At 43.5% G+C, this 16,533-nt stretch overlaps 1 protein-coding gene across 1 annotated transcript; it reads right to left on the bottom strand.

Annotated features, from left to right (window-relative positions):
- Positions 1 to 1,705: 1,705 nt before the first annotated feature.
- Positions 1,706 to 16,117, bottom strand: SH2D1A (SH2 domain containing 1A). Its single transcript, XM_065846821.2, has 4 exons — positions 15,928 to 16,117; positions 4,981 to 5,044; positions 2,507 to 2,642; positions 1,706 to 2,219 (listed from the first exon to the last, which is right to left on the bottom strand). Exons 1-4 carry the CDS (start codon positions 16,062 to 16,064, stop codon positions 2,179 to 2,181), a joined length of 378 nt encoding a protein of 125 aa, XP_065702893.1. The 5' UTR covers positions 16,065 to 16,117; the 3' UTR covers positions 1,706 to 2,178.
- Positions 16,118 to 16,533: the final 416 nt, after the last annotated feature.

Raw genomic sequence — 16,533 nt, 5'->3', positions numbered from 1 at the left:
TACCCAAAAGAAACAACACAAACAAGCCTCTGTCTTAATAATTTACATCGGAAACTGAAACAACATTCTCAGTTTTAAACAAAAATGGCATCTTCTATCTTATTTTATGCATGTTTTAGAAGAACAATGCACTTCTGGAGTCAATCATATTCGAGCCAGTTATCCTCAGCTCACTGCACTGCAGACACGCGGCTGCTGCTCCTGTGCCACAGGATTTGCACACGCAGCGGTGACAGCCTCGGCAGCAGCTTGAAGGCAATAGGACATTTATGTAGGAAATAGCCCCCCGGCAAAGTGCATCCACTACATCCCCAGCACGGTGCGATCAGGAGAGGCCAGGTCAACCAGGAGGAGGTGTGTAGGGACATTGTGCTCCACACTGGCATTGGGCAGTTCACCATCTCCATGGGTGGCGTTTGCTAAATTATGTAACAATTAAAAAAAACCAGCTTTTAAATATTTTATTAAAGAGTAAATCCTTCTGACTTTGCCACTGTATGGCACTATATTAAGGTAAGAGCCTTGTTTCAACCCATGAGGTTATGTAACAAGGAGGCGCAGAGCAACACATGCCAACATGGTGTAAAATCTGATGTGACTAGTCAGGGGATGGAACTTTTCACTGCAAACGAAATCTGGCCTTCATTTAGCCAGAAACTGCCTAATGAACTAAAATTGTCACAACTTTGCAACAGTCTTACCCACTGGTCCTTCTTACATTGAGGCTGTTCATTTATTGCATTTATTCCAATTGCTGGTTTATGAGGAACATGTTGCGTGTCACAGAAAACGTTTTATTGCTTGCACTGTCTCATGCACACACTCCCTCTTACACAAACACACCGAGCCACTCATGGAGTGGGGAAATAAATAAAAGAGAAAAAAATGCGAGAGGCAAAAATCAAAAAAAACTTAAATGTCCCAGCCTTTATGCAATGCTGCAGCCCCTTTAGCGCTGTCACCGTTCACATCCAGCTTGGCCATGTCTGCTGGAATTTGGTCCGGTTTGTTCTCCTGTGCCTGTAGCCTGGTGTTTCTGGAAAAATCTTCTTTACCTCTTACGAAATGTTTCCTTCCTTCCAAGCTGTGCAGAGGAAATTAGAAGTATGGGCACACAATATTTAACCAGAGCAAAAGGTGGCTACAGAATGTTCAGAGTTGTAGTGTTTTTTAAATATATGTTTTTGTATCATTTTTGCAATCACTGTTCTTCTTGTGCTCTGGAAAGGAGCGTGGGAGAATCACCTTTTTTTGGATAGTCAGGACCATTCGTGCAGGTTGAAGCACAACTAACAGTGGCACAAACCTACCAGGCAGCCCCGCTGCGTCCCCTTGAGCGAGCACACACACACAGCCCGGCCCCACGCCACATCCTCACCCTGTGACTGCACCACAGACACGGCCTCTGCTGAAACACATCGCTCTAGGACAGCCGGGCTGGTCAAGTGTTTCCTCCTGTCTGCCAGCTCAGGCAGGACAGAGTCACCGTGATTGCTAAACCCGCATCTAAAAGGTGGGTACTGGAGTTCCCAGGTAGCCAGGTGCTCACCCCAACAGCTGACAGGTCCCGTGGAGTCAGGGCTCTCCTCCAGGAGCCCAGCAGCACGCAAACACAAAGCAAAGCAGAGAAACCATCATGCAAAAATAATTTATTTTTAAAAATTGTATGCAGGGATGGGGCTTTTTTCCAACTATGGAGAATATCTAAAAGCAAAGAACGACGCTCTCTGCTGGTTTCCTCAGTTACTCAGTGCATCGCTTAAGCTTTTTGATCACTCTGTGCAAACTACAAATTCTGCACAGCCAGGCAGAGGTGGCCAGTGGGAAGTCAGTTAGTGACATCCTCATGATGTCGCCTCCTGGATATCTTTAGGAATTGTATGAATGACAGACAAAAGGCCACCCAACACAAGGACATCTTAATGTCATTTTCCTAAGGCTATAAAAGGGGACTTGCCCATTTCAGCATAAATAACAATTAGAACAAAGCAAAGAAGGGTCCAAAGTTAAGTAATGGGTGAAGTTTTGAGCTAGAAATTCTACGAAATACACATTTCTGCAAACGTTACAAGAAAACTCATGGAGTTGTATTAACTATCACATAAATGGTTCTGTTCTGTAGCATGGACCAGAGGAGACAGTGGGAGATGTGGTTGTGTCACACCTGAGGAAACATCTTCATGACGGCTGCAGGTGGAAGTTGTGGCCTTCATTTCTCCCTAAGAAAAATAATCACAAAGAAAGGATGAAGACTGCAAGAAAATGGACAGATCAGAAGGTTTGTAGTACATTCAAAATCTGTTTCCTCATCACGTTGACAGGTCTTATCTCTAATGAGCACCTCAGTGCCAGCATTTCGATCCCACAGTAACGAAGTTAGGACATATTTTTGGCAATACCTCCCTGCTGACCAGTTCCTCTCAAAGAGGCGGATGAGTCCAAACCCCCCCGCTGCGATGGAAGCTCTGCTCAGCTGTGGCCAAGGCTCCCCCCACCCCGCAAGTACCTGAGGGGTATTTGGCTTTTGCATAATTGATGATCGGGTGCTGCAGGTGCGTTACGATGCCTTGGTTGGGTTTCTGGAAAGCCGAAATGAGGTTGTGCACTTTCCGGAAGAGCCTCCGGTGGACCCCGGGCGCTGTCTGCGAAGCCAAAGGGCTAGAGGTGAAAGGGGTGCTGGGTTCTGAGCATCCATGCAGGGCTCAGGGTGCTGGCACAAAAGCCTTCTCAGAAACGCACACACCTCCCAGGGAATAGCCAGCCCTTCACTTGGGCCCCGATGTTCTAACTTCAAATGAGCCAATGAGCCGTACTGCTCTTCTTTCCCCAGGGCGTCACATCCTCCCTTCACTGAGAGCAGTTTCCAGCTACTAGGTGATATAAGGCTGGAAGAGGGATGATTTCTTAATCACTACAAGAGGAACCCAGAGCCCGCCATGCTTATTAGGCAAATTCCCAAGTGGTCTTTCACTGTTTCTGATTTATTGCAGACAGCGCTTAACCTCCAGACTGGGGTTTATTGGTAAGATCCTTCCAGCCAGGAAATACCAGTAAGACAGTCTAGAGAGCTGCCTGACAGAGCTACTGGGGAGGCGAGTCCTTACACCACCAAATTCAGGTTTGGACATGGCCTCTCTGCCTGCCTTTCTCCAAGCGTTCGATACTGGCTTATCTGTTCATTGGGTATCCCTGTCTATCTTTCATACAAAGGTAGCAGCAAAATGTTTTCTGTTTATTAAAAGTGAGAGTTTTCCTATCTTTCAACATTAGCATCTTTTCAAACACTGTGAAATGAAACTGTGTCTGCTTTTAATCAAAAATCCCACTTTTTCTGTTATATCCTTCAGGACATTCTTGTAACACCTCCTCCCCATCTAAGTCATGGGCAGACAGGCAGGAGTCCTGCCGGCTCAGTCCCTCCCAAGGGACACTGCTCTCACCCAGGCCGAGTCCGAGTCCAAGTCCTGCCTGCACCGGCACCAGCCGGAGGCTTCGCGCTGGCTGGGATTTCCCCAGCTGTGTTTGAGTTTCCCTGTCGAGCTCTTGGAAGACGGGTGAACCCGAGCTCGAGCAGAGACCAACCAGCCCTCGGGAAGGGAACAGAGACAGAACAGCACCAGCTGCAGCTGGAGCCTGTTTTGGCCTTGGAGGCACATTTTGTGGGGATAAGTTGGATTTAGACTGCTGTTTCTAATAGCTGAGGCCAGCGTGGTCATAGCAACGTTTACTCAAAGGTTTCTATTTTCTTAAAGAAAGGGATGGTATCATTGGACTGTGCATTCCTGTAGGTGATGCATTGATAATCCTGGGCCTTCAGGACACCTATGCTGTGAAATACAGACAGGGTTTGCCTAAAATACAGTGAGGGAAAGCCCAAGACCCAGACATAGGAATCCAGTGGAGCTCATGGGGCAGGAGTTGTAGCAGGTCTGTGCAACCCCAGCGAAACCTCGCTGCGGCTGCTGACGTTAGCTGGGGCCGAGCAGGCTGCAGCCTCGCTCAGGGAATCATCCTGCACAGTGGGGTGCCTGGGCGTCCTGGCACCCATCCTGAGGTACCAGTGCTTGTCCTGGCATGCCGGGTGCACTGCCACCCCACCCCAAAATCCCTTCTGCTCGGGCCGTGCAAAGCTATAGGGTGCTCCTGGCACCTTACAGGAATGACCGAGTGAATTCTTCCCGGGGACCATTCCCAATGGGAACACAGACAATTATTTTCTCTGCAGTAATGGGAGTCACTTCTACTCCACGATCTGCCTCTAAGTAACCCCAGGAATCAGTCTTGTCTTCCAAAGCACTGCAACCACTTCATAATGGCCAAGGAATTATGCCTGTCTAGAAATCACTTAATGTTTGTAATCAGTGTTCATTAATCCGCAAACAGAAAGCTAATTATGAATTAATACACAGAGTACATCCAAAGAACAAGGCCTTCATAAAAGAAACACAGGTTAGTATCCCAATTCCATCAACCTAAATAGTTGTATTGCAAGTTGTGTTATTCTACAATTGATTTACTAGTTTCTTATGATATGGGTGAAAATATATTTTGTATCAAGTTTTCGCTACCCTATATAGGTTTTGCATCCATGATGAATTAATCTGGAGAGAAATTAACTTTAAAACACGGTAGATTGAAAATAATTTCCTTAAATATTCTGACATTAGTGGTGCGTGGGAGAGAAGGGAACTGATTGTGCTTGTCAAATTATAAAAACACAATATTTTTGCAATTTAAAATGATGCAAAATAATTCACTATTGCATTATGCAACAGTTGAAATGTAACAAGAAATTAATTTATGAGTTCAAGACTACCAGAAATGGCACCAAGACATCCTACTGATGGGCGCACTCAAGATCGATAACCTTCAATGAAAATCACACTATGCAGAAACATGAATAATTTGAATATATTTCACTGAATCAATGCAAACATCAAACAGAATGTAGAAATTTTTGGTAGAGAAAGAAGTACACACCTCAGCACTCCAGCACCCAGTTTCTGTCTTGGACACTCTGTAGGTATAAACATAACCCTGATGCCTGTGAATAAAAAAAATCAACAGTATTTATTACTCATTTCTACTGCCAGGTTTCACAAGAGGTGCACTCTGTTATGTCGGAGTCCATTTATCTGCTAACCTTTCATTAATAATAAACTCACCCATAAAGGCAGTAGGCAGATAAAAAACAACCTGAGACACAGTTCAGAAGCTCTGTGCAACCTACTGGGTTCTTTTTGGATGGGAGGGATTGGTCTGACTCAGATCTAGTTCAACAATATTCAGTTATTCTAGGTTTTCACTCCTGCCTCAGCATTATTTTTCTTTCCTTTTACTGACACACACCAGACATACTTTCCTTGGAAAAACAGATGTATTATTGGCAGACAACATTACTGTTTGTGATTGATGTAAATGCAGATGTTCCCAGAAGCAATAGCATGAGCCTAATTTATTGCTAGACCCACAAAAGCCAGGTAAATTCTTCTTTGCCTTGTCTATATGTTCCTAATTCTCAAATGCTGATAAAGGAGACTTCCTTCTTTTTAAATCAGAGTCTTTTGAGCATAAGGAGTCATGCACTAATAACACAAAACATACTTGTGTCCAGAGTCAGCCTTACGTCTCTTACCACAGTGAATGAATTACATGGCAGAGTATTATACCAATATCCAAAAATCTAACTCGGAAGCAGAGACAACTGATAGTAGTTCTGTGGGTACAACATTCGTTTGAATGGTATCAGATAACAAAGATTGTATTTCATACTACACAGATTTACATGAATACACAACAGGATTTTAGGAACTGTTGCCTTAAGAAAGCAGAAAAATACTGTATATCTTTCCAGTTATACATGGTGTTATAGTAGTTACTACAAAATAGCAGAAACCATCAATGACACAGATACCGTATGATTGCAATTACTTACGCCCCGTGTCATGGCTCCTGGATAAATTCTTGTTAAAAAGTCATTACAGCAACCTCTGCAAAGCGGTGTCTGATATAATTTATCCAAGCCGGAAGTTGTTAACAGTTGTCACACTGCTGTAACCCCGCGAGGTGGGAGCAAGAACACCTGTCATGATTTGTGAGCTCTCTCCCCAGCACTCGGCTCCCACTGTGGTTCGATACGGAGGCAGAAGACGCAAAGCCGTTCCCTGCTGTGGGGGCTGTGGGGACAAACTCCATGTGCAGCAACTGGGACACTGCCCTCCTCCTCCTCACGTGTGGGGATAAGCCTGCCCCAACCCCACGATCCCACCACAACTTCATCCACCTTTTTGTGTCAACAAAAGGAGCATTTCCCCCGGAGACAAGACATCTCATACTAGCACGTCCTTTCTTAAAACCTCTGAGAGCTGTGCCTGTATTGTCAGCTTTTCATGAGCAGCTGATGGTCACATTTGTCCTTTCTTTGTAGAAATTGCAAGGGGTTTTCCTGCATCTATGTATGTAGCACAGCAGCCAATATATAGTTGCTGAAATTAGGATTTTATAGGCAGTAGTGTACTTGGAAACACCAGAGAGGTCTTGACATTTTGTCCCCTCTCTTTGAAGTGGATGTTTGACCATCTCCATCGTGATTCTTTTTCAAACCTCAAAACCAACAGAATCAGTATGTAAAAATCTAAAACTCACTCCTCTTTTTAATAACACACTGTGCGTATTACCCATGCTTGTTCTTGTTTGTCCCAAAGCATTCCGGCTGCTTCGGCCTCTTTAAAATCCGATTTTTTCCACAAATGGCTCAGTTGTCCAGAAAGCTGCCATCTGGTGTTCCTTTCATCATTGTCTGTACCTGAGAGATTGCATGACTTGAAGTGGTTGAGGGGCTGGGGTGCTGCCCGGACTCTAAAATATCTGATGGCTTCCAGCACTCTGCCAGAAGGGTTTAGTAAGCTGGACAAGTTGAAAAATAGGGGTCAGATAAAGTAATATTCAGGGCCAAAGCAAGGTAAGGTATGAGACAGACGCGTACCCTGCATTTTTCAAAACATGCCACTGTAAAATATTTCAACCAAGCCCAGAGGAAGCACAAAGGATAGCTCAGATTAAAAACCCACGAGATACAGAAAAAAAGAACAAGAGTTTGGGAACGTGGGCACTTTGAGCACAGCATGGACAACAGGAGGGGTATGACATTGCTATCACAGCCTTGCAAGGGACAAGTGAGAGCTCTCCACTCCCCTGGCAAATGTACATTTTCTCTCAGAGGACAGAAGACTGAAAGGCCTGGAGGCATTCACTGTACTTAAGCTGACAAACACAACCTTGTAGTCTCTCTGAAGCCATCAGTAAACACAGCTACTCCATAGAGGTGAGGTGGCCCAGGACCACCACACCTGCTTCTTCAAAGGAAAAGCACAAAGAAAGGCAGATGCATTTTGTTAGGAAGGTGAACAACTAGGTCTTCCCACCTAACTGCTTTCCATTGGGTTTTTTGTTTCCACAAAATGAATTACAGCTCTCCTGATAAGCGCTCTCCCAACGAGTATGATCTTATCAAAACTTTCTGTTAAGCAGCAGGAACTTACTTCATTACCACTTCAAAGTGCTTTTTGCCTTCCGTGTGTGAGTGACATGATTTTGATGAGCCAAATTCCCTTTACTGTTAGACAGGCACAGTCTCCCGTGAGAAAGGTTTTTATGATTTAAACCATCCAACATTAACTGAGATCAGTGTGGGCTGAAGGAAGATCAAGGTGTTTTTCTTAAAACAAAAAGTAAATACAGAAGTTGAAATTGAGATTGTATAGAACATTATCTTCCAAAGAGCAAAACACGTAAGAACGGTTCAAAAGCAGGTGAAAAGGTGCATTTACTGAAGCTTAGGTCACAGGAGATGAGAAATTCTTCACCCACCATGAGGGGTAGCTCAGTTTTCTACATTTTACTCAATTCATGGCAGGAAAAGACCCCCTAGTGTGACATAATGTCCCTATATGTGGTGTGGCCACACAGCTAAAATCCAAAAACCTAGTGCCACGTGGCCTGGGCATGACACTAGTCACTTGGGGTCTCTCACATCCCTCATGCTTTCAGGCCATTACCTAGTGAGATGTACTTCAAGCCCATCTCTCAGTGACATGAATTCCTCTCTCTACTGAACAAAATCAACAGGACATGGACACATGTCACTGAGAGAAGGATTTCAGTGAGTACTCTTGCAATGACACTGGCTTACTACCATTCCTTCCAGGACAACCAGCTCCTGACACACAAAGACGGGCTCCCCCATCCCTTCATCTGGCCCAGGGATGGCCACAAGACTCATTCACAATTACAAAACTCCTCGTTCCTGCCAGTGACGCCCAAGGGACGGGAACAATCATGAATTAACAGCTTGATGAACAAAGCCATATAAATTTTTGATCAAAGGCAAAAAATGCCAAAATGCTGATGAGAAGTAGAAAACATCTATTGCTGTAAGGACAGTGTTGGATAGCACTTACAAAAGAGTGTTTTGGTCACCACAGATGATATTTTTTTGTCATCCCACTCATTTTTTCATCTCCATAACAAAGGATGTATTATACCAGCTGGGAACTACAATAGCACTCTCTTTGTTGCAACACCATCGCTGGGAAAACTTTCTCAAAGGAAAATCTAGAAAATGTTGCTATTACAGGAAACAGACTGCTTTATATTATAGGGTTTTTTCTTTATAGCTAGATAATTCCTCCCAAAGAGCAAAAGAGGCATCATTCACAGATGACATACTGAGGCAGCATCTGTCTACCTGTCCTCTCCACTCCTTTTCAACTGTGATCAGACTTGTTAAAGCTGCATTTGCTTTAACAGGTGAATAATTACAATCTTCTGCACCATTGGAATAGCCAGAGGATATTAGCCGCATGCTGCAGATTAAAATTAAGCATGACATTTCAGCTGCACGGTATATTTTAACACCATCTCCAAATGTTTTGTATCTCAGTTGGGAAATTTTATTAAACTAATTTGTATTCATTTCTGGGTCCAAAATGGAACAAATATAAAAGGAGAAAGCCGGAGAGACAGGGAAAGCCATGTCAGCGATAAATGACATCGATTTCTTCCTTTTTACATAGCTTTCTCCTCTGGTGTCTTTGCACTATACCAATCGGTTATTCTTACCTGGTAGATTTGCATCCTGATCTTACTTGTAATTTCACTGTACAGTATTGCTCGGTGAGAGCTCGTGGGGGACTCGGTACTTCGGCAGTGGGGTTCAACGGCACGCAGCAGAGAATGCACTGAGCGAGAGAGGTCAGCCTGCAGTTCTGCCTTATCCAGAGGGGTTGGATGCAGATTGCAGACCAGCTCCTGAATGCTCGGTCAGAAGGACCAACCTCAGCCATGTCCCAGCGGGCAGCCCTGGACTGGGAATGCGGGCAGTGACATGAACAGCACAGCGCCTACAGAGGCGGAACGTGGTTTCCACAGAGCCAAATGTCCTGAGATCGGGGAAGGCACATCAGTGCCTGGCAGCCCGCACATCCACACCCAGGCTCAGCCAGGTCTCTGCTGCCCAGGGCACCCCTGGACCCCCTGCGACAGAGGTGGCAGCTGCCAAAAGGATGAAACGGTCAGCCCAGCCAACCACTTATTCTTCCTTTTTCTTTCTTTTTCCCTTTTAATTGTTATATTTCTGCTCAGCTTATTAATCATGGAAAGGCCAAAAAGTCCTGTTATTTGATGTAGGAGAAAATCCCATTTAAGCTTGTGTCTCCTCACTGTGCCCCGGAATTTGCATTTTCTTGTTGACAGGCAGCCTGGTTCCTGCCTTATTTAGGTCTCAGACACACAATCAAGGTACAGCAACTTAGCAATTACCATCCATCAGCTAACTCAAGCTGAAGAAATAGCATTCACATTGAGATGATGGGCAAGATACAAGCTCTACGTCAGCAAGAGTGAATAAAATAGTTTAAACCAGTGTTTACAACACCTGAAAAACCCAACAGTTACTGTAGCTTAATTCACAGCAGGATGCTATACATATCCACTTCATTTTGCATGTCTGTCACTGATTCCCCTACTAACACTCTTTTTGTGACAAAAAATTTACGTATGATACTGAATCTATAACTACAATGAGCTTACCATACTGCTATGGCACTATAAAGCAGACACACTATCTCGATTTTCTTTTCTCAAATTAACAGAAGCCTGAAAGAGCAAATCAAGTCTTGTGATGTGCCTCGGAATTTATGCACAGATTTCTGTGTAAGATTGTCAGCATCTTCACCACTTGAGCACTCCTAACCATCAGTAGAAATGCTGCTGATTTACCTAATGAGCGTGTAGCCTGTCTGAGCAAGGTTTTCATTGGTCTAATACAAGGTGATACCAGCCAGAAGCAGTGTCTCAAATATTTTTTTTTTTCAAATTTGAAAATAAAATGAGAATTGATTTGAATCTGAGATGATAAATTACTTTATGGTGGGCCAGTAACTAAGCTTCATGAGTCACCATGTCCCCCAGAAAAGTAGTACCTCACAAAGGCAAAAACTCATTAAATAAGGTTATCTGGTGAAATTTCACTCACTTTAGGCAAAACTCACAGGAACTGCAACAGATTATACACTGTCAATAGCCCTGTAAATGTTACTGTTTCATATTTCTATGACACATTTCTCAGTTTGTTAGGGAGCGATTCAGTGTAGCTCATTGTCACATTTCCCATTTCTCTCAGAGCAAGGTAGGCACGGTCTGACCATAAAATCCCTGAACCTGAAATCACTGCTGCAACTAAATCCTCAAAACTCGAGCCTGCAACACCAGAGTAGAGCTAATCTAGGATCTCTGGTCTAACGACTGTACCCATTCTGCCATTTACATATTTGTTAACATAGTGATTTCTCACTGTTCAGGCTGTCTACCTTTCTAAAATCTTTCCAATAAAAGCCATTGGAATGTCTGAAGGCCATTAGCCAAGTTTTTTTCAGCAAAGACGAAGCTCCTTCTGATTAGCTGAAATATTCACCTCAGTAAAATTTACCGTTGTGCTGCACAAGACTTTTTTCAAAGCTGAAAATCATGTGTGATATTTACGACAACCCTGAATTGAGGGGCACCCCCTCAGAGAGAAGCTTTTGTTCCAAACTACATTTTAAATTATGATGATTATTATGTGCAGTGCTATAATAAATGCAATTATTCTGCCATTTCTATCAAAACTATTACTTGTGAAACAAAAGAAATGCGAAGCTGGAGCTGGCTCGTGATCCTGTATGACACCTTCACGCTGTACAGCTGATGCATCCGCCGCATCAGGAAGTTTCGGCACGTTGCCTGAACTTGTGCACTGTGGTTATGGTGACAGAAAAAATAGCACACGTAAGATCTGATAGGACTGCAGCCTATCCCTGCTGCCATTACTGTTGCTTCAAGAGCTCTAAACAGCTTTCTATTCCGGTTTTTGATTATTTTCCACAAATTGAATGCCGCACAGTACATGAATCGCTGGTTTCAAACAAATAATCTGAACATACAGTTTGACGAGTATGTCATGTTTAGCTTACTTAAAGGTCTGAAACAACAACTAACATTCCAAGATTTTTCAAGTATATGAATTTTAAGACCCAAACTACAAATGTTTTATCTTTGCCCATTCAAGCATGAGCTGCTTGTTTCTGCATGTGTGCTCATGGATCTCTAAAGGAAAGCGGTGCTTTTTGTACTCTCTGGCATTTTGTTTATGTATTTTCAGGCACGTTTTAAGAGGCTGCTTCTCAAACCTGCCACTGTTGTTGTGTCCTGTGTCCCCCACTGACTTCATTAGGAGCGGTGTGCACAGAGGGTTTCTGGGGGTGCTAAAAGCGTCAGATGGGCTTTGAGCAAAGAGGAAACCAGACCAGTAAAGAAAGCTCCCTGGGACAATCAGGTTACGGTACTAAAACCCTGGTGCACTGCATGTAGTGTCTAACATGTTTACAGGTAAAACATGTACATTTTTTAAAGCATATGCATTTCTTCTAGCACAGTTTTCAGGAACAGCAAAAATGTTCTTGCTTTTCAAAGCAACCCTAAAAAATTTCCAGGAAAAGATTGTGCTCCTCTGTTGATGTGTTCAAAACATGATGGACACCCTTAAAGTATATATTGTCAATTTAATATTGATATTCATACAACAAAGGTCTTGGGAGCGTCAGGTATTAAAAAACTTGGCCAAAATCTGCAGGCCCCACCTGTGTTTGTAAGAACCGCAGGGGACATCATTGCAAATCAAAACCTTTCTAATCTTCTATGCATAGTTTGATTGTGGTCTTAAAATACTTATGAAAGTGGGTTCTTTGTGCTTTGCCACAGCCACACCAAAAAACATTCTGTCTTTGAAGCCTAGCAGGCATGCCATGTGCACACCATGACTTCGGACAGCAGAAAACAGCATTCAAGGGAGAAGAAGCAATACTTCTGGAGAGACAAATACGAGAGAAAGCAGAGTTTTCTAGCCAAATGCTCCACCAACAAGGTCCTGCCTGCTGCAGTTACCCAGCTCTGTAGGTCAGGTTTTATGCTACTACCTGTCTTTTTTATGCTTGCCTGTAAAAATCAGTGTCAGTCACAAGGGATTCATGAAGCCTGTGACTCTTCTCCTTTCTAAAGGTCAGGGCTTCACTTTTTAATTGAAAAAGCAAAAGCTGAATGAGCCTGACCGTGAACACTGTTGCCCTTGTTACGTGTTTCAGCAAGACTGGCCAAACATGTTAGGGCTTTTTGGGGGTGCCTGATGGGGAGGGGATGGTGGTAGCGGTAGCATTACAAATTTATTCAGTTTCTTGGAAAAAAGAGGCAATCTTTGAGCCTAATCAGTGCAGTGGCAACCACAGCACTTACTGATTACTGTACCTGGAGCTAGATGGGCGGAGCGGCCACCTCTGTGAGTTCAAGCTGATCACAGCGTTGTCATCCAAATATTTCTTTAATGACTTGATACATGTTGGTTTTGTCTCTATTAGAACTATGATTTTTTATTATTATTTTTCCAACTCCCTTCTTCCCTCATGGTGAAAAGAAAAATACCAACAACAAACCTAACCCTGAGAAGGCTTGGGTCTGGGAAGCTGGGGTGGTTTAGATTTGTTTTATTTTACTTCCCCAGGGAAGTGCAGGGACAGGAGAAAGAAGGCAGACTGAACATGTTTTGATTTTGGAAAACTCAACTGTTTTTCTCTTTTTCTTTTCTAAAAGCAATAGAAACATTGCTGTCAGCATGAAACTGTTTCACTTCTGTTAGAAATTGTCACTGGAAGGATGTAAAATTTTTTGTTTAGCTCTGATGCTTATTGCAATACATCTAATGTCTGACCAGCTTCATTGCTCATGTTTCAAAGATCACTTTAGTACTTGCAGTAAATCTATGTTGTGCCTAATCTTGAAAAATCTAGGTATTCCCAGAGTGATCTTTAGCACACCTTCTGAACAGAAATGTAAATTTCTTAACAACTTTGTTATTCCTAATGATTTCCATTATTTATTTAGAAGGAAGTATATATAAAAGCAAACAAGCAAACAAACACTGAGAATTACTTAGTCTTTCCTCTATTTTCTTCTTCTTAGATGGTGAATACAGTAACTGCAGGTTTCCCCTCTCAGTTTTTACCAAAGCCCTCATGCACATACACACTTGCTGCCACCTGTTCCATCTCTGTTCAGACAGTGGCGGAGGTGGGGCCACTGGTTTTATTTTGCCAAAGCCAGGCTTAGCATCCTCCGTTAATACATATCTACATGCCTTCCCTATTTGCTCCTCCAGTCTCTCCACTAAAATGCTCTGCTTTGGGAAACTTTTGCCTGTTAAAGCACTTCTCTAGTTTATGGTCCACATTTCTTTAAACTGTCATTGGTATCTTCAGTGTGAGACCACTTGCTGGTGTCGTTATGGTAACTGTCTCCAAAGTTAGTGTGTGATGTGTTGTTTACTGTATCCGTTATTTCTTACATAATGCTCTGAATTGAAATATTAAGAAGTATCAAGGCTTAGCTCACATTTTTCAGATATCTTTCTGTCTATATCACATCATACTCATAATAACATTCTTCTTCATCTTGATTTATCCGAGATGCTATTGAAAATTTCCCTCATAAAAAATGGATTGAGGAGCTACATTCCACAAGAAGCCTGGATAACATTCATTAGTAATATTTTTTGCTTTTCCCTCTTTGCTTATCCTATACATGTTTGAATGCAACATAACATGAAGACATGAGTGGCCCATAATTTCCAGAAGCAATTACGTAGGGTTCTGTTCTATACTGAAGTCACTTTTCCTCCAAACACTGCAGAGCTTCGTAGTTAGCAATTCTTTCTGTTGTTTTCTATTTTCATTTTATATATTTTATTTCATTCATGAAATTTCTTCTGAAGGACATAAATCACCACTAACACAGAAAAATATCTCAACTGATTGTCTGCAGATGAAAGACCTTGTTACATACCTACACTCTGATTTAGACCATGGTGGACTTCCAGAATTCTCTGTTTTATTTGGCATTGTAACATTTTGCCTGACCCTTTCTCTAATGTCTTAGTGTTTCACCTGCTCTGAATTACTTCCGAGCATTAAGAAGATATATCACCATTTCCTCTCACAGTTATTTAAAAAATATTCTGCTTTTATTGCCTATTCCCATCACAGGAATCATAGCACTCCTTACCTCTTGCTATGTCTATTCTACTTTTCATTTAACTCGAAATGCTTATTTCCCATTTTTCAGCTAGCTGTTAAGGCATTTGTCAGCCTAGCTTGGTTCACCTTCCAGTTTCATGAGAGAAAGAAGAACACATCTGCCACAAAGATCCTCCCTGAAAACAAGGTTGTGTATTTCTGGATTGCCTATAACATCCTTGCATGCCTCCATTTATTAGCTTACAACAGGGGAATGATAATGTTTACTCAGGGCTTAATTACATAATGTTGGAAATGTATTCAAGACATTTGGGGACCTGACCTAGGACTCTTCTCCCTCTCGTGGTTTTCTGCCAGGTACCTAAGTGCCCTCTGTTAACTAATTTCCTGATGGCCCTAAACCAGCTTTCTCTTGGATTCCTTCTCCCACTGAAGTAAAGCACAAGTGTCTGTTTGGTCTTGGTAGACACATCTTTGTTCTTCTAGTACAATGGCATTTCATTGTACAGTGTTACCTCTCAGGACATCCAAGACCTCTGGTTTTGCCAAAAGTAAGGTAACTAAATTACTTCATTAAAATGAGGTCCTATGACTATAAGGTCACCCAGGTGTCTCAGGAAAACCTCTCTACCCTCTCTCTGACAGATCAGCCCATCAAATTTCGCTGCTTTCACCCTATTTGATGAAACATTAGCACTCACCCATCAGTATTTCATGTCCTTTACAGGTAGTTTAATCCAAGCCAAATGGCTTGTGGGACACACAGCCTGCCCAAGAGCACCCTGAAGCAAAGGCATGTTCTGGATGAGAGCAATCCACGCTACCCTTCCCAGTGTCAGAGGACAATGAGGATATTGCTAAGCAAACCCACGAGCACATTTAAGAAGCAGAAGGCAGCGGGCAGAAAGCAAGATTATGCAGCACAAAGAGGCAGTGCATGTCATTCCAAGCCAGGTTGCCTGGCTCTTCCCCATGACACTTCACTTGTCCTTCCTATGTGCTCCAGACCTGCTTTCTCTTTTTGTTTTATGTCTGGAGGAAGCATGGGCTCTGCAAGGTAAAACCTGCTCCTCTTCACTCTGCAAAGGACCCCACAATGCTTACGCGCACCCTAAATCAAGGCAAAGGAGCCAAAAGTCTCATGCATCTGCAAATAATAATATTAGGACATATTTTGCCACTGTTAGTGGGAACATCCCATACTGTTGATGTGAAGGTTGGAAATCAGCTATCACCACACCAGCACTCCTCTCCAGCCCCAGTGCCCCCCGACGCGGCGCAGTGGTGGCACGGGGCCGGCTGCACTCACAGCACGCAGAGGCAGTAGACTCCCGGGATGCTCTCGCTGTCCCGCAGCAGGTAGCTGCCATCGATGCCCGCAGCCAAGAGCAGCTTCTCCCCAGCCTCACGGGTGATGCCTCCATGGTAGATGGGCAGCGCATCCATGCTGGGGCGGTCACCAGCTCTCCCTGCACACGGTGCTGCCTCCGACTGCTCCTCAGCTGTGCGCTCCCCTCAGCATCTCTGTCTCCGTGGCAGATATAAACAGGATGTGTTCACACCTCTGAAGCCTCCACACGGGTCGAGACAGCACTGAGGGAAGAGTGTGGAATGAGCACAGCTTTTTTGTGTTTTATTTTTTCCTTTACCCCTTTTTGTTTTCCTCTTTCGTGGTCTGTAACATCCTCACAGCATTGCAGCTGTGAGGTGTCACAGAGGTGACATTTCACAGCCCACCCTCGCCCATACTGCTCCTGACGCAGCAGGAGCGTGACATGATGGGGTACACGATGGCTGTGGGGCAATGACCACGCTGGGGAGGGACAGGGAGGCCAGGACCATGGCATCATTGCCAGCAGCTGCCACAGGTGCTTGTCTCCTCTAGCATTAACCCAAGGGGGTCAAAGGAGGGCAA

Source organism: Patagioenas fasciata, chromosome 11, assembly GCF_037038585.1.
Source record: "Patagioenas fasciata isolate bPatFas1 chromosome 11, bPatFas1.hap1, whole genome shotgun sequence".
In the NCBI taxonomy this organism is placed as follows: domain Eukaryota; kingdom Metazoa; phylum Chordata; class Aves; order Columbiformes; family Columbidae; genus Patagioenas; species Patagioenas fasciata.
Note: the sequence above shows the minus strand (reverse complement) of the source record. Positions and strands in the feature narration are given on the sequence as shown.